We start from the raw sequence: 18,388 nt of genomic DNA, 5'->3' as shown, positions 1-18,388 counted from the left end.
GAGTTGGATCAGCCTCTTGTCATCAGAAGCGCATGATGAAGATTATAAATTAGGATGATTCTAGTTCCTCAATTCCTTTCTTTCTTGCAAAGGCACAATAAATCCCCACCAGTAGGCTCTGGGCCCTGAGAGTGTTACTGGTTCGAGAAGGGAGATCAAGGTCCTCCCAAAAAAGACAAAGCAGGAGGGTTTGGGGTAACTTTCATGTATTCCTTTTGTGCTTGTCCCCAAAGCCCAGGGCCCAGTTTATCCTCCGCCCGCCCTGGGGAGCCCAATACCTCGGAGGACAGTGAGCTTGGCATGGACTGTGATCTCCCCAACCGAGTTCTGGGCCACACACTCGTACACATTTTCATCCCGCGGTGTCCTCAGCGGCTGGATCCTCAGCACTGCCCCCGCACTCTCATCAAACTCAATCGTCTGCCATGGGCAGGGGAAAAAAGGACAGGGTGAGGCTGGGGTCCCAGGAAGGTTCCTGTCTAGGCTGGGCTGTAGGGGAATGGCAGTCAGCCCCATGATCCTGGGGGAGAAGAGCTGGAGGCTGAATGTGCACGTCTGTCGGTGTCCAGTATAAATGTGCCAGAGATAGGGACCAGATTTGGGTACATGTAAGAACAGAGTGTTGTGTGCATGTGTGAGGGTGACACATGTGTGCAAGCCCATGTGACAGGCATGCAAAGGTGTGTGAAGGCATGTGGAATGTGGCAATGTTCATGTGTGGTCATGTGCGTGCATGAAGAGTTGTAAAGTTCCTTCTGTGTGCAGTGGTGCTGTGTACACTGTGCTGTGAAGAAGACTCAGAGAGGACAGGGCTTTGCTTGAGGCCACACATCATGGAGCTGGTAGAGCAATGAGGTGGGCAGGACCCCAGCTGGAGGCTGCACAGCCATGCTTGCCTGGCCACTGATGTCTGTGCTCCACCTGGGGAACGTGTCCGTGACGTCTGCTGTGGCTGAGATGCTGTGGCCCTGCCTTGGGGGAGCGTTGACCCCAGGCTGCCTCCCCCCACCCCAACTCACCTCAAAGCGCTGAGAGTTGACCTTCTTGCCCTTCTTGTTCCAGGTCACTCGTGGCTTGGGGTCGCCCGTGGCCTGACACACGAAAGAGGCCACACCCCCCGACACGCCGATCTGGTCCTTGGGTTCTTTGATAAACCTGGGGGGCTCTGGGGATACAGCAGAAAAAAGGGGGGAGCTGATGGGTCCAGGCATCTGGCTAGGATACCAAGGAGCCACAAAAACCTGCCTTCTACCCCCTGCCCATGGAAGTGCCATGTGGCCAACGGAGAGGGGAGGAGGAAAGCAAGGATGACAATGAACACCCTCCCACCTCGCCCCCCGCCATGGCACCCATGGGCACCCAGGTACCCACATATCCCCACTTCCACCTGCAACAGCCACACCTGCTCACACACAGTGCCACTGGGAAAGATAGAAGGGGAGACCCGTGAGATGCTGGGGTCCCTAAATTCAGCACCTGAACCTCCCTCCATGGTGACCAGCCAAACCCTTGGAGGGCCCTGAAAGTACTTGCCAGAAGATAACTTGGTCTAATTTCCTGGCGAGACATGTGGGGAAACTGAGGCACCCAGCATGGGGTGGGGGGCTGACCACGGGATATGAGGCCAGAACCAGCATTTGAACCCAGAGCTCCAGCTTCTTGGGAGGCATCCAGGAGGTGGCTGGACACGAGGGGTCAGTGCCCAGGAGAGTGGTCTGAGCTGGAGGCAGGAGCTCAGAAAGGGGGACTAATATTTAATATTTAACCTCTCAAACAGCATGGAGGGGCAGTGCCATCCTGATCGTCATTTTTTTTTTTTTTTTCAGATAGTGTCTCACTCTGTCGCCCAGGCTGGAGTGCAGTGGTGTGATCTCAGCTCACTGCAAGCTCCGCCTCCCAGGTTCAAGTGATTCTCCTGCCTCAGCCTCCCGAGTAGCTGGGACTACAGGCACCCACCACCACGCCCGGCTAACATTTTATATTTTTAGTAGAGATGGGGCTTTACCATGTTAGCCAGGATGGTCTCGATCTCCTGACCTCGTGATCTGCCTGCCTCGGCCTCCCAAAGTGCTGGGATTACAGGCATGAGCCGCTGTACCTGGCCTTCTTTTCTTTTCTTTTTTTTTTTTTAAGAGATAGGGATTCAGTCTGTCACCCAGGCTGGAGTGCAGTGGCACGGTCTTAGCTCACTGCAGCCTAGGCCTCCCGGGCTCAAGCAATCCTCCCACCTTGGCCTCCCAAGTAGCTGGGACTACAGGTGAAGGCCATCACACCTGTAATCTCAGCACTTTGGGAGGCTGAGGCCAGAGGATCATCTGAGGTCAGGAGTTGGAGACCAGTCTGGCCAACATGGTGAAACCCCGTCTCTACTAAGGAAACAAACACTAGCCAGACATAGTGGTGAGTACCTGTAATCTCAACTACTTGGCAGGCTGAGGCAGAAGAATGGCTTGAACCCAGGAGATGGAGGCTGCAGTGAGCCAAGATCACGGCACTGTACTTCAACCTAGGCGACAGAGTAAGACTCCGTCTCAAGAAAAAAAAAAAAAAAAAAAAAAAACAAAAAAAAAAAACCTCAGCCTGGGGTCTCACTATGTTGCCCAGGCTGGTCTGGAACTCCTGTCCTCAAGTGATCCTGCCACGTTGGCCTCCCAAGTAGCTATGTTGTCCAGCCTGGTCTCAAACTCCTAGCCTCGAGCAATCCTCCCAATTCAGCCTCCCAGGCTGCTGGATTTATAGGCGTGAACCACCATACCCGGCTCTGCAATCCCCATTTTATATGTGAGGAAACTGAGACACAAACCAGGCAAGGGACTTGCTTTGGCTGGACACGCACAGCCAGGTGGTGGCTGAGCTGAACACGCTCCTTTGAACCAGGCTGGCTTTCACACCCACATTCTTCACCCTCCATGACGATCTGATGTGTTCATTCAGTCTCTGCAATAAAGTCTGGAGTAGGAGAGTGGTTTTGTTTTGTTTTGTTTTGAGGTGAAGTCTTGCTGTGTCACCAGGCCAGAGTACAGTGGTGTGATCTTGGCTCAGTGCAATCTCCGCCTCCCAGGTTCAAGTGATTCTCCTGCCTCTACCTCCTGAGTAGCTGAGATTACAGGCACGCACCACCACGCCTGGCTAATTTTTGTATTTTTAGTAGAGATGGGGTTTCACCATGTTGGCCAAGGTGGTCTTGAACTCTTGACCTCAAGTGATCCACCTACCTTGGCCTCCCAAAGTACTGGGATTACAGGTGTGAGCCACTGCGCCTGGCCTGGAGTATGTGGTTTTGTTTTTTTTTTTTTTTTTGAGATAGACCCTCGCTCTGTCGCCCAGGCTGGAGAGCACGGGCACGATCTTGGCTCACCGCAACCTCCGCCTCCCGGGTTCAAGCGATTCTCCTGCCTCAGCCTCCGAAGTAGCTGGGATTACAGACGTGTGCCACCGCCCCAGCTGATTTTGTATTTTTAGTAAAGACAGGGTTTCTCCATGTTAGCCAGGATGCTCTCGATCTCCTGACCTCGTGATCCGCCCGCCTCAGCCTCCCAAAGTGCTGGGATTACAGGCGTGAGCCACTGCGTAGCTGAGTATGCCTGTTTTAACATCCTAGAGCAACCTCCACAAGCTGCACCTGGGACAGGCTACGGTCTCTGTGGAGAATTCATTAACAGTGTTTCCTTTTTATTGACTATTTTTACAGTAACCTTTGCATCTCCCAGAGGGACACTAGATTTCCGGTCACAGTACACAGTAATGTTACAATGTATCCCCTAAGATGAATGGAGCTACTGCTGAGTTTATTTTATTTTTTCAGAGACGGAGTCTCGCTCTGTCACGGCGCGGGCTGGAGTGCAGTGGCGCGATCTCAGCTCACTGCAAGTTCCGCCTCCTGGGTTCATGCCATTCTCCTGCCTCAGCCTCCCGAGTAGCTGGGACTACAGGCACCGGCCACCATGCCCGGCTAATTTTTTGTATTTTTTTTTCCCCGAGGGCTGCAAAATACTTACAAGAGCCCTCAGGAAGCAGCCTATATATCCAATAAAAAGGAATTGATCAAGTGAATGCCAGGCTATCTACGCAGCAAAATACTACATAAGTATAAAAAGGGGGAAAAGGCCGGGCGCGGTGGCTCACTCCTGTAATCCCAGCACTTTGGGAGGCTGCGGCGGGCGGATCACGAGGTCAGGAGATCGAGACCATCCTGGCTAACATGGTGAAAACCCCGTCTCTACTAAAAATACAAAAACTTAGCGGGGCGAGGTGGCGGGCGCCTGTAGTCCCAGCTGCTCGGGAGGCTGAGCAAGGAGAATGGTGTGAACCCGGGAGGCGGAGCTTGCAGTGAGCCGAGATCAAGCCACTGCACTCCAGACTGGGCGACAGAGCGAGACTCCATCTCAAAAAAAAAAAAAAAAGGTGGAGAGGAAGCCTCTCTTCCTCGGCGCTGCCCATGGAGGTGGCAGCCGTCTCCTCCTCGGCATCATGGCCGCCCTCAGACTCCTGGTGAAGCCCAAGATCGTCAAAAAGAGGATCAAGGAGTTCATCCGGCACCAGTCAGACCAATAAGTCAAAACTAAGCGTAACTGGCAGAAACCAGAGGTATTGACAACAGGGTTTGCAGAAGGTTCAAGGGCCAGATCTTGATGCCCAACAGCGGTTATGGGAGCAACAAGAAACCAAGGCACATGCTGCCCAGTGGCTTCCGGAAGTTCCTGATCCCCAACGTCAAGGAGCCGGAAGTGCTGCTGATTTGCAACAAATCTCCCTGTGCTGAGATCACTCACAGTGTTTCCTCCAAGAAACACAAAACCATCGCGGAAAGGGCCGCCCAGCTGCCATCAGAGTCACCAACCCCAATGCCAGGCTGTGCAGTGAAGAAAATCAGTAAACAGCTCATGTGCATGTTTTGTGTTTAAATAAATGTAGAAACTGCCAAAAAAAAAAGGTGGGGGGGTGGGTGGGGGGAAGGATCCTTTTTTGTTTCAGACAGGGACTCGCTCTTTTGCCCAGGCTGGAGTGCAGTGGCACGAACATACCTCACTGCAGCCTCAATCTCCTAGGCTCAAGCAATCCTCCAGACTCAGCCTCCTGAGTAACTGGGACTACAGTCACATGCCATCATGTCCAGCTAATTTTTGTACTGAGTTTTGCCATGTTGCCCAGGTGGGTCTCAAACTCCTGTCCTCAAGCGATCCTCTCACCTCGAGATGCTTTTTGATTATTTATTTATTTATTTATTTATTTTTGTGGCAGGGTCTCACTCTCTCACCCAGGCTCAAGTGCACGGCGCGATCTTGGCTCACTGCAACCTCCGCCTCCTGGGTTCAAGCGCACTCTTCTGCCTCAGCTGCCCAAGTAGCTGGGATTACAGGCGCACATCACGCCCGGCTAATTTTTGTATTTTTAGTAGAGACAGGGTTTCCCCATGTTAGCCAGGCTGGTCTCGAACTCTTGGCCTCAGGTGATCCACCCACCTCAGCCTCCCAACGTGCTGGGATTACAGGCGTGAGCCACCTTGCCCAGCCAGGATGCTTTTTAAAATAAACTACTAGGGTAGGAACAAGAAGATATACTATTAAATGGAGGGGGTGTGTATAAGCAAGAGGTAAAAAAAGTGTAGCAAATGCTACCGTTGTACGATTTTTTAAAATGAGAAAAGGGGCTGGGTGTGGTGGCTCATACCTGTAATCCCAGCACTTTGAGAGGCTGAGGCAGGCTCACTAGATCAGGAGTTTGAGGCCAGCCTGACCAACATGGTGAAACTCCTTCTCTACCAAAAATACAAAAATTAGCCAGGCGTGGTAGTGCGTGCCTGTAATCCCAGCTACTCGAGAGGCTGAGGCAGGAGAATCGCTTGAACCCGGGAGGTGGAGGTTGCAGTGAGCTCAGATCGCACCACTGCACTCCAGCCTGGGCGACAGACCAAAACTCTGTCTCAAAAAAAAAAAAAAAAGAAAAAAGAGAAAAGGGAAAGATTGTATGTATGTGCAGAAACAGTGCTGCCTCCAGGCAGCTAAGTGGCTGGACAGAGGGACAGAGACTTCCACTTTGGTACCTTTTTAGATGTAGAACTAAAGACAAATTGAAGAAATTATTTTTATTTTTTCTTCTTCTTTTTTTTTTTTTTGGAGAGACAGGGTCTCACTCTCACCCAAGGCTGGAATGCAGTGGTGCAATCATAGCTCACTGCAGTCTCGAACTCCCGGGCTCCAGGGATCCTCTGGCCTCAGTCTCCTGAGTAATTGGGACCACAGGCGCCTGCTACCACATGCAGCTAATTTTTAATCTTTTGTAGAGACAGGGTCTCGCTATGTTTCCCAGGCTGGTCTGGAACTCCTGGGCTCAAGCGAACCTCCCATCTCGGTCTCCCAAAGCTCTGGGATTAGCGGTGTGAGCCACCGTGCCCAGCTGAAGTTATTTATTTATTTATTTATTTATTTTTTTGAGACAGAGTCTCACTCTGTCACCCAGGCTGGAGTGCTGTGGCGTGATCTCGGCTCACTGCAAGCTTCGCCTCCCGGATTCATGCCATTCTCCTGCCTCAGCCTCCCGAGTAGCTGGGACTAAAGGCACCTGCCACCACGCCTGGCTAATTTTTTTGTATTTTTAGTAGAGACGGGGTTTCACCGTGTTAGCCAGGATGGTCTCAATCTCCTGACCTCGTGATCCACCCACCTTGGCCTCCCAAAGTGCTGGGATTACAGGCGTGAGCCACCACGCCCAGCCTGAAGTTATTTTAAAACATAAAATTGCTTAAATTAAAAAGTGAGCTGATTATAGAAAAAACGGAGCAAAACTTTGTTTTAAGTAAAAGTTTGGGGTCTGAGGAGAGGCTGAGGTTTAACAACTCAAACTAGCAATGCTAGGACTTTGAGCCTCTACAACCAGCTGGAAAAAGTTAGAGTGAGTTCAGGGGCCACACAGGTTGACCAGAAAAGTTCTGCAAAGTTCTAGCTATTCAGAAACCCAGAGAGGCCTTAAGAAGGCCTGAGGTTCCAAGTGTAGGTCCCTGTGGCCCCAACACCTACCCATCCATGGCTCAGGCTGGGTTTTAAACGAAACAGAGTTCCTGCCCCAGTGGCCTGACCAGCCTAACCTCCCTCACTGAAGGCTCTGCTCCTGTTGATATGACCATATGTGTCTGCTTTGATCATCTGTCCCAAAAGTCACTAGACCTGGCCGGGCGTGGTGGCTCATGCCTGTAATCCCAGCACTTTGGGAGGCTGAGGCGGATGGATTACCTGAGGTCACGAGTTCAGGACCAGCCTGGCCAACATGATGAAACCCCGTCTCTACTAAAAAAAATACAAAAATCAGCCAGGCATGGTGGTGGGTGCCTATAATCCCAGCTACTCGGGAGGCTGAGGCAGGAGAATCATTTGAACCCAGGAGGCAGAGGGTGCAGTGGGCTGAGATCGTGCCATTGCATTCCAGCCTGGGTGACAAAAGCAAAACTCTGTCTCCAAAACAAAACACAAAAATCACTAGACCCATCATGTGCAGGCATGCGCGGCCTCCCTTAACTTGTTTGTTTGTTTTTTGAGAATGGAGTCTCGCTCTGTTGCCCAGGCTGGAATGCAGTGGTGTAATCCTGGCTCATTGCAACCTCCGCCTCCCAGGTTCAAGTGGTTCTCCTAACTCAGCCTCCCAAGTAGCTGGGATTACAGGAACCCATCACCACACTCAGCTGATTTTAGTATTTTTAGTAGAGACGGGGTTTCAGCATGTTGGCCAGGCTGGTCTCGAACTCCTGACCTCAAATGATCCACCCACCTCGGCCTCTCAAAGTGCTGGGAATACAGGTATGAGGCGCCGCGCCTGGCCCCTCAATTTTTATTTATCCCTCTGTTGCAGCAATAGCCAATCCCATTGTACAGATTCAGGAATGTTAATGGGTTCACAGAGCTCAGAGGCTGGGCATGGTAGCTCACGCCTGTAATCCCAGCAGTTTGGGAGGCCAAAGCGTGAGGACCACCTGAGGTCAGGAGTTCGAGACCAGCTTGAACAATATGGTGAAACCCCATCTCTACTAAAAATACAAAAATTAGCCCGGCATGGTGGCAGGTACCTGTAAACCCAGCTACTCGGGAGGCTGAGGCAGGAGAATTGCTTGAATCCAGGAGGCAGAGGTTGCAGTGAGCTGAGATCACGCCATCGCACTCCAGCCTGGGTGACAGGGCAAGACTCTGTCTCAAAAAACAAACCACCACAAAAAAGATCACCGAGCTCAGAAATAACAGCACTGGAATTTGAACCCGGGTTTCTGCCTCCAAAGCTGACATCTTACTCTCCTTCCACATCCAGATCTTGAGCCTGATTAGGGCAGATGTTTTGCTCCACGTTGAGGTTGGGCCTGCCCCCTCCTTCTGGCCTCAGGAATGGTGACCCGGGGCCATGCGTCCTCAGCCAAGGACATGAGGAAAAGTCACTGTGGCCGGGTCAAGAATGTTACTTCTGGTAAAAATCCCTCCCTCTGGAGCTGCTGGAAGGAAGGGCAGAAGCTGGCTGCGGGTAGAGACGCATCCAGCTGCCTGTCTGACCTAGAGCCAGAACACACCCCTTGCCCCCTCCAATCCAGCGGGCAAGACCGGGCGGGTGGGTGCTACAATCAGCCACTGTCTGTGCTGCTCCTTCCTCCCAGGGTCCCTTCCTCCTCCTCTCATCTGGCAGCTTCAACCTCAGCTCGGCCAGCACCTCCCCTGGGGAGCCTTCTTGGATTACTGCAGGCCCGGTCAGGAGTCCCTTATGCTCCCACCGCAGCCTGGGCATCCCCAGAACACTGGGCTGAAATACCTGCTTATGTGGCTCTCAGCACAAAGGCCAAGGGACAGCCTCGGTTCCCTGGGACCTCAGACTTCTTCTCGGTCTGGTGACCCTTGAGGAAACGGAGCCGCCAACATCACTGCCTGCTCTCGGATTTGGAGGGGTTCTACCTCTCAGAAGCACCCTCACCACTGCAGAGCAGATACCCTCTGGGTCTTCTCCAGGCAGCTTTGGGATCTGAGCCAGCCTGGAAGAGCTGTCCCTGCCCATTGCGTCCCCCGTTAGAAAATGTCTTGCGAATGCTTGCAACCTCTCCTTTGGACAAAGCTTCCCCACCTTTTTCTCAGCAAAGGGGCAGAGACGCAGGAAGGACACCTCTGGGGCTTGAGAGGGCCACGCCTGCAGCCCGAGAGGCACAAAGACACGCCATGTGCTAAGCTTTATGCCTGTGGCCAGGAGGACCAAAACTGAGGCTCAGAAAGGTGAAGAGGCCTGGCGCAGTGGCTCACACCTACAATCCCAGCACTTTGGGAGGCTGAGGCGGGTGGATCATTTGAGGTCAGGAGTTCAAGACCAGCCTGGCCAACATGGCAAAACCCCATCTCTACCAAAAATACAAAACTTAGCCAGGCCTGGTGGTGTGCGCCTGTAATCCCAGCTACTTGGAGGCTGAGGCAGGAGAACTGCTTGAACCTGGGAGGCAGAGGCTGCAGTGGGAGCCGAGATCGTGCCACTGCACTCCAGCCTGGGCAACAGAGCAACAGAACAAGACTTCATCTCAAAAAAAAAAAAAAGAAGGGACCTGCTTTTGGTCACACGGCGCATGATGGGCAGAGACAGGATTCCAACCCAGGCCTACCTGGCTCCAGTGCCCTGAAAATAATGCAGGCTGGATAAATGGGGTTGTGGGTCTTTATTGACCACAAGTACTGTGGATGTCCCTGTTTCTTAAACGAAGAGACAGAAGTTCATGTGGTATTGCTAATATCAAAAAAGCTGGGAAGGGAAGGAACTCAAGCTCTCTCTGGAGGCAACGCGCCTGAGCCTCCCGCTCCGTGGCCTGGCTTGGCCCCATCTCTGTTTTTCCATTTCAGATTCTGCAGACAAGAATCCAGTGCCAGAGGTGGTGACCCACCCACCCTGTCCCCTCCAACCCTGCCTGGGGCGAGCCCCACGGCATCCTGGGAAGGCCCCACTGGACCTGAAGTGGTTTCTAGAGCAGAAATTGTTCCCCTATGCCTGTAATCCCAGCACTTTCGCCTGTAATTCCAGCACTTGGGGAGGCCGAGGTGGGCACATCACCTGAGGTCAGGAGTTCGAGACCAGCCTGGCCCATGTGGTGAAACCCCATCTCTACTAAAAATATAAAAATTAGCAGGGCATGGTGGCGGGCGCCAGTAATCCCAGCTACTCGGGAGGCTGAGGCACGAGAATCATTTGCACCTGGGAGGCAGAGGTTGCAGTGAGCTGAGATCGCACCACTGCACTCCAGCCTGGATGACAGAGGGAGACTCCATCTCAAAAAAAAAACAAAGCAAAAGAAAAGAAGAACTGAAAGAGGTCAGTACTGAAGGCCAGACATCCCCAATGCAGGGGAGACAGGCCAGGAAGACTCAGGCCCTGGAGGCAGCCAGACAGATCACGGTGCAGCTATACCTGGCTTCTGGTCCCTGAGGGAGTGTGGTCATTGGGAAGTTGGCCTGTGGGACCAGGCAGCTCAGGTTCAAATGGCCACTTCTGGTTGGGCACAGTGGCTCACGCTTGTAATCCCAGCACTTTGGGAGGCTGAGTTGGGAGGATCGCGTAAACCTAGGAGTTTGAGACCAGCCTGGGCAACACAGTAAAAACTCTGTCTCCGTAAGAAATTTAAAAACTTAGCCAGGCCAGGCAGGCACTGGGGCTCACGCCTGTAATCCCAGTACTTTGGGAGGCTGAGGTGGGAGGATTGCTTAAGCCCACGAGTTTCAGACCGGTCTGGGCAACAGAGTAAGAACTCCATCTCTACAAGAAATTTTAAAAATTAGCCAGGCCAGCCGGGCTCAGTGGCTCATGAGGTCAGGAGACTGAGACCACCTGGCTAACACGGTGAAACCCCGTCTCTACTAAAAATACAAAAAATTAGCCGGGTGTGGTGGTGGGCACCTATAATCCCAGCTACTTGGGAGGCTGAGGCAAGAGAATAGCTTGAATCTGGGAGGTGGAGGTTGCAGTGAGCTGAGATTGCACCACTGCACTCCAGCCTGGGCGACAGAGCGAGACTCTGTCTAAAAAAATTAAATAAATAAATAAATAAATAAATAAATATTAGCCAGGTCAGGCACAGTGGCTCATGTGGTAATCCCAGCACTTTGGGAGGCCAAGGCGCTTCAGCCCATCTCTTTTCTTTTTTTTCTGAGACAAGGTCTGGCTCTGTTGCCCAGGCTGAGTGCAGTGGTGCGATCAGTTTCCGTAGTTGTACGACGAGGATGCTGATAATCGCATTCACCTCATCGGGGTGCGGTGGCTGATCTGAATGTATAAGGGCATTTACTAAAAAACAGCATGAGGCCAGATGCCGTGACTGGCTCACACCTGTAATTCTAGCACTTTGGGAGGCCGAGACAGGTGGATCGCTTGAGCTCAGGAGTTCGAGACCAGCCTGGGCAACACAGTGAAACCTCATCTCTACAAAAAATTTAAAAAATTAGCCGGCATGGTGGCCCACGCCTGTAGTCCCAGCTACCTGGGAGGCTGAGGTGGGGGGATTGCTTGAGCCTGAGAAGTGGAGGTTGCAGTGAGCTGAGATGCTGCCACTGCACTCCAGCCTGGGTGACAGAGTGAGACCCCATCTCAAAAGGAAAAAACAACAATAAAAAAAGCAGCACGAAAATAAGAAAAAGTGCAAATGAATGAGGCAGGGGTGTATGTCTCCAGTTTGTTAACCAGCAGTAATACTTATGTTTGTGGTAACACAGGATTGCCGGCCTGCTATGTCCCTAGCAGCAGGCAGGGGCTTATGACATGTCCACGTCACAAGAATGCTGGATGTCGATAATGATATGAGCTCTGTGACGGTGGGTAAGGGAGGCTGAGCCACTAGCCCGAGGTTGTGCAGCAGGTTGGCAGCAGAGCCAGGATTCAAACCCAGCCTGACTGCAGAACCCAGTCTCCTGCCCTACTGCCCTCATCCCTTATGTCCTCATGGGCCTGAGTGATGCCTTCTCCAGGTCCTTCATGGTGGGGTGAGTCTTGGCATTGGGCCCCAGATGGACCCTCATCCTCTTCACATTACAGCCAGAAATGCTGCCTTGCCCATCTCTAAACTATACCAACCTCTTTCATCTGCAGGCCTTCCTGGGTGCTGTCATTCTGATGAGGAATGGTTTTTCTATCGGCGAACTCCTATACACCCACAAAACCCCAGTCCCAATGCCCTTTTTCCCAAGAAGCCTCCCCTGGCTCCGCCTGAGACAGTTTGTCTGCCTGTGTGTCTGCCACGAGGTGCAGGTACTGCCCACAGCAAGGGAAGGTGAACTCTGTGGCTCACTAAGCAGTGATCTCAAGTAAGTCCTTGCCTCGTTTTCCCTCATTGGGAAACGTGGAAGGTAACAGAACCGGCACACTGGGTTTTGTCAGGCCCAAGGGAGAGGAAGCAGGTAAAATCCGTGCCTAGCATGGAGCCTGGGTCTGAGTCGATGCTGGGGAAACAGACGCCGTCATCATCATTACGGTTATTACTTTATGAATACCAGCATTATTACTTATCTCTGAATCTCTTAGGGCTCAGCACACAGTCCTCAGCATTCAGCCTCATTTGTGGAGCATAAAACTTCCATTTGGCAAAATGGAGGGCCCCAGGGAGGAGGTGGGGAGTGTGCTCACACACTCACAGCCATAAATGCACATAGGTAAACAAACACACGGACCCCTGCACACCCCGTGCCGGCTTCTTACCTTCTGCTGCGCAGCCTCCAACGAGCAGGACCACAAGGAGGCCCATGGGACCAACCACAGACACCATGCCGGGGCCCCAGGTGGGCGCCATGCTTGGCAGCGACCTCTGATCTCCGTCCTGGAGGGGGATGGCCCCCCCGGTCCCTCACAGAGAGGCCTCGAGCCGAGCGTCAGATGGGGCAGCGTCTGCAGAGACAATGGAGGGCTGTGATGAGCGAGTGGGGAAATCCAGGAGACCTTCATGGAGGAGGCAGAGGGAGGGTCACATGGAGCAGGGGAGGGTCCTGTGGGGGCTGGTCATGGGACAATGGGGGAGGATCATGGGGAGATGGGATGGAATGAAAGTGCTGGGCCCTTGCTATAGAATTAAGGTGTCTCCCCCCCCAAAAAAATCATATGTTGAAACCTAGTCCCCGCTATGATGGTAATAGGAGGTGGAGTCTTTGGGAAGTGACTAGGTCATGAGAGCAGAGACCTCATGATCGGGATTAGTGTCATAAAGGATCTCCCAGAAAGCTCCCTTGCCCTTTCTGCCACGTGAGGGCACAGGGAGAAGATGCCTTCCATGAACCAGAAGACAGCCCTCACCAGACACCAAATCTGTGTTGCCTTGGTCTTGGACTTCCCAGCCTCTAGAACTGTGAGGTACCAATTTCTGTCATTTGTAAGCCACTTGGTCTGTGGTATTTGGCTATAGCAGCCCAAATGGACTAAGACAGCCTCCAAACACCAGCTAAACCCCAAACCCAGCATGAGTCCCCAACCCAGGCTGGGCCCCTGACTCAGACCAAGCCCCACACCAGGACTGAGGGGTGCTGAGCCCCGATTTTCTCCAACTCACAGGCTGCTTCTCAGGAAGGAGGGGACTCCAGACTACGCTGCTGTCTGGCTCTAAAACCTGGTCCCCCAGGTTATAAGACGAATCTCTCCCACACACCTGCCTGTCCCTGCCCTGCTCTAAGACCTCCCATGGTTGCCGGAGCCCCCAGGGGAAGCCACTCCTGCTGACTTCACTGCTTCCTCTCGCTTGGAGGTACAGCCAGGCCGGCCAAGCTCAGTCCCACCTCCAAGCCTTTGCTTCTGCTGTGCCCTCTGCCTGGAATGCTGTCCCCCACCACATGACAGGTCTCAGCTCAGCCGTCACTTCCTCAGGAAGCCCTTCTCTGCCCCTCAAAGGTCAATTCCCCCTACATTCGACATTCCAGAGCATCAGATATGACTAAGGTTATCCTCCATGGTATTCACCCTGGTTCCCAAATTAAATGAGAAGATGTTAATCATTCAGCACATTTCTCCCACAAGAACCTCAACTCCTCCAGGGCAGAAGGTCCCTCATCACATACCTTGAACCCTGGAATGGCCCCCTCCCCATCTCCCCAATCTCAATTCTGTCCAGAGCCAGGTCAGAGGGCCAGGGAGGGGAAGGGAGAGGCCCAAGGATAAGATCTTTGTTGCCTAGTCAGGCTGGCACCCATGCCAGCCCATGCCCTGGGCGGGTCCAGGCCGTGGCCACAGGAACTGGTGGCGCATAATAACGGGGCAGCCCCTGTGATTCTGACTCCCAAAATACCCAGCTGCGGTCACCTCGCCCAGCCCTGGGGCGGTCCCAGGGGAAGGATGGGCGGGTAGTGGCCGGGTCACAGCCTAGGGTGAGGAACGGGATTTGGGGGGCCTCAGTGGACACAGTTAGGCCACAGGCACACAGTCAGACCAGGCACAGAGAATGATGCCTGCTAAATCAGGCCACAGACATACACAGATATACACCGTCAAACCACCGACACACAGTCAGACTGCAAGCGGTTGTGTATCTGCAAGAGACACAGAAACAAACGCATTCACACAGGCAGCAGAGATGGGCACACACACAATCAGGCAAATAAAACTTGCACATAGACCACAAACACAGACAGGCCCAAAATCAGACCACAGACATATACCAAGCCAGAAAAGATAAACATAAGGGGTCACGGTGGGGCAGGCAGTACACGTACACAGTTGGGTTACAGGGAACTGCAAACATGCAGTTAGATCAGAGATACCTACAGGTGCACAAGCCGGTCAACGTCACACGCAGACACAGGTGCCGGCACACTGTCAGACTATAGATAGGCCACTCAGTCAGCAGACCACAGGTGCATGAGCCAGCCAGCCAAATAGAGACATGCAAAGTCAGATTCCCTTCCTACACACATATGTGCACACAGCCAGGCTACACAGACACGCACACGCACAGACTCTAGGTACACCTTGCACACAACCAGTTGGGGACTGGGAAGATGAAGGAAATAAAGCCTAGAGCACAGTCCCTTACTCTGAGTCCCTGCCCTAGCCCTTTAAGAGCAAAAGTCGCCAACAAGGAAGGCGGTGGCCCCAGATGGAGAAAACAGCCTGTGGCCAGCTGGGGCTAGGGTGACCACAGTGGCTGGCCCTGCCCAGAAATGCACATCTGCTTGGCCACACTGAGGGGGCGAGGTCAGTCCCAGACCACTCTGAGCATCTGGGAAGGCCTGCAGAGAGCCTCTGGGGAAACTGAGGCAGCATAGCAAACTTGAAGCTCAGAGAGCATGGGTAGGAGTCACCTGCACAGAGAGCCCAGGTGGGGCACACGTATGGAGGGCCCCAGCCACAGCTGGCTCTCCCACATCCCATGAGGACCTCAGGGCGGCCGCCTTCTAAACCGGGCAGCCCTAATTACACCCTGGCTCCCACGGCAGAAGCCATGTTGGGCCCACACCTCCCTGATGTCTGTGCGGGATGGGGCTGAGCCAGGCACAGGCAGGCAGGGCCTGGCCATGGACTCCCTCCAGATCCGCCGCTCCAGGCTGTCAGGGGCAGGGACGAGGGGCTACAGCAACAGGGGCATTTGAGGCAGGGATGATGTGTCAGGAATAGGGTGGTGGGAGGGGCCCAGGAAGTGGGGTTCAGACACTACCACTGCAAAAGACAAAACACTCCAGGGTCCCCTAGGTGCCAATCCTCCCTAGGGGAACCTCCCATGATGGGGAGAGGACCCTGCACACCATGATCCTCCCACCAACTCCTGCTTCCACGAAAACCCCAGGCGCGGGGTCCTCTGCGAGGATTTGGGAGAGAAGATCCTTAGGTCCCATCAGCTCTGCCTTCAGAATCTGTCCCCAACCTGCCCACTTCTTACTCATTCTTCTGCCTCCACTTCTTCCAGCCCCATTGTCACCGACCTGGACGGACGTCGTCACCTCCACCCTGGTCTCCCAGCTCCCGCCCTTGTCCCTTGATCTGTTCCACCCACAGAAACCAGAAAGCATCTATGAGCACCTGCATCAGCGCCCGTCCTTCCTCTGCCCACAGCCCTCCATGGCGTCCACCTGCCTCGGGGTCAAAGCCCAAGTCCTTCCTGAGGCCCACCAGGTCCTGCACGGCCTGCCCTGTCCCCTCCCTGCCCTCCCCTCCTCCCCCTCCTCCCTCTGCTCCAGCCGCGTGGGCCTCCTCGCTGTTTCTCCAGCACCCCAAGTGCAGTCCAGTCCTGCCCCCAGGCCTTTGCATGGGCCATTCCTGGATTTAATACTGGCTGAGGACCAAAAGGTGAATGGGAACTGGGGGCAAGGGTGTCTCTGCAGGAGGAACAGCATGAGGAAGGGCAAGGGGGCAGCACCAAGAGGTCCTGGGAGGGAGAAGGGGAGAGATGAGGACAGAGAGGTGCACACAGACTAGACCCACAGGGCAGCCAGGAGCCCTATGTGGCCCTGGGCAGGGAGGGACACAGCCAGGTTGGTGCCAGGCCAACCCTCCACCATGCCCTCTTGCAAAAGGCAGCCTGGGCCACCAGCCTTGCCACTGCCAAGAAAGGGAAACTAAGTCAGGTGGAGTAAACTGCAAGCTCCCAGGAATGACACAGCTGTTAGGAAAAGCATGGCAGCCCATGGTGGCCAGCAAGGCTGCGCCAGGGCTAGGGAGAAGGGGAGGGAGTGACTGCTGGACCTTGAACCCACGTGGGGCTCAGGGAGGGTCTCTGCCCGCCCCACCTGGCTCTTGGGGGCTGGACTGCCCACCACTAGCTCGCGGCAGCTGGTCGGAGGCAGGCGCTTGCCTTTTACAGATGAGGAAACTGAGGCTCACAGAAGAACAGGGACTCGGCCAAGGCCCCCAGCTGGGGTGGGACTCGGGTCTAGGGCCCATGTTTAATCCTGTGACTGTGTCTTTCTCTGGCCACTGCAGGATCCCTGGACAACTCTCTCTGGGCCTGGTAGAGCCCGCTGGCCGCCTCTGGGGGCTCCCCGGCGGTGCTAATGGGGGGCGAGTGGGCACTCATTCCAACCAGGCGCCGGGGCATGGGTCACACGATCTGGGAGCCGGCTTTGTGTGCCCACGCGGTCCAGGAAGCATAAAGGGGTGATTATGACCCAGGCCGGGCAGCAAACAGGCTGTGTCACCCGCACAAGGTGGGGGCTCCTCGGGCCGGAGGAGGCTCCCGGTACCTCTCCCAGCCCCGGCTCCGGCTGTAGAGTCTACCCTGTCCTGTCCTGGGGTGGGAGTCTGGGGGCCTAATCCTAACCCTCAGGAGCCATCCCATGGCCCCAGGGCAGGAGAAGCTGAGGTTGATTATGCCAGCAGTGGGACTCAGGGAACAGACCCCTGACCCTGCACAACCTCTCCACCTTCACATCCACCCCCCACTCACATCTCTCCCGGCCACCGCCTGGAATGTCATTTCCAGGACTGGACCCTGGCCTCCAGCCTCCCCGGACACCTGGGTCACTCCCACAACCACTCAAGCAGGGGCAGGCAGCGAGGGCCCCCCTGGGCAGCAAGTCCAGGCTCTGTGGACACCGGTGGGCTCAAGTCAGCTCTGGCCAAGCCACTGTCCCTCCCAGGGCGCCATTATCTCCCTATCAGGAAACGGGCTCAGGGAGGGGCTGGGTGGGGCTGGCCCTTCCCAGAACTGAAGACTGGGGACCTGGCTTTAGGCTTTAATTGACTACTGATTTGTATTGGGACGACATGAAGGCTCAGGGCAGTGTCCCCAGGGGTCCTGGTGGCCAGGAGTGGATGGGTGGCGCAGACAGGGAACCAGGCCCAGCCCTGGAGAGGGAAATCATTAAAGTCCACTAGGTGCCCCTGGGGTGCTGAGCCCCATTAAATGTTCTCTGTGTTTCCTGCTGTTTAACGGCTTAGGAAACCGAGGCTCACCAAGGGTCCTGCATGGAGGAGGGGGCTGGGCTGGGTTAGGATTTGAGGCCAGAGCCCGGCTGTCAATTGAGCCCAGGGTCCATGTCCTCCGGGCGCCCAAGCTGCCAAAATCACCCCATCAGTGTGTCCCCCATGGTGGCTTCATGGAACAACTTGAGACGCCAAGATCTGGGGGCACCCCTGCTTCTGTTAACACACCCACGGGGGCTCCCAGCTCCTGTGCTCCCAGCTCCTGTGCTCCGTGTTCTGGGCCCTTCTTGATGTGACTGTATCCATCCTCTTCCCTACCCCCTCTTCCCGAAAGGTCCTGCAGTTCTCAGAATACACTGCCTCAGGCCTCTGAGCCTCTTCCCATGCAGGTCCCCCACCTGGCCCACGGTCAGTTCATCCTGTAAGCTGCAGCCAAGAGATGCCTCCACTCCAAGCTGAGCCCCGTTCCTCCTCTGCTCTAAAATCCTCCAAGACTCCCATCAACACGTATTAAAACTCAGACTGCTACCTCAGCCTCCAGAGCTGCCAGCCCGGCCTCTGCTGA

At 54.4% G+C, this 18,388-nt stretch overlaps 1 protein-coding gene and 1 pseudogene across 1 annotated transcript in view; one reads left to right on the top strand and one right to left on the bottom strand.

The window, feature by feature from the left end:
- The window catches only part of PTPRS (protein tyrosine phosphatase receptor type S), a 132,444-nt gene that overhangs the window by 65,493 nt on the left and 48,563 nt on the right, over positions 1-18,388 (bottom strand). The window contains exons 2-4 of the mRNA XM_058428158.1: positions 12,685-12,870; positions 1,020-1,165; positions 279-420 (exon numbers count right to left, since the gene is read on the bottom strand). Coding sequence (XP_058284141.1) covers positions 279-420; positions 1,020-1,165; positions 12,685-12,775 — 379 coding nt within the window. The 5' untranslated portion in view covers positions 12,776-12,870. The remainder of the gene's footprint in view (positions 1-278; positions 421-1,019; positions 1,166-12,684; positions 12,871-18,388) is intronic.
- On the top strand, positions 4,471-4,876 carry LOC116484144 (large ribosomal subunit protein eL32-like; annotated as a pseudogene).

The sequence above is a fragment of the Hylobates moloch genome, unplaced genomic scaffold, assembly GCF_009828535.3.
Source record: "Hylobates moloch isolate HMO894 unplaced genomic scaffold, HMol_V3 SCAFFOLD_15, whole genome shotgun sequence".
Taxonomy (NCBI): Eukaryota; Metazoa; Chordata; class Mammalia; order Primates; family Hylobatidae; genus Hylobates; species Hylobates moloch.
Note: the sequence above shows the minus strand (reverse complement) of the source record. Positions and strands in the feature narration are given on the sequence as shown.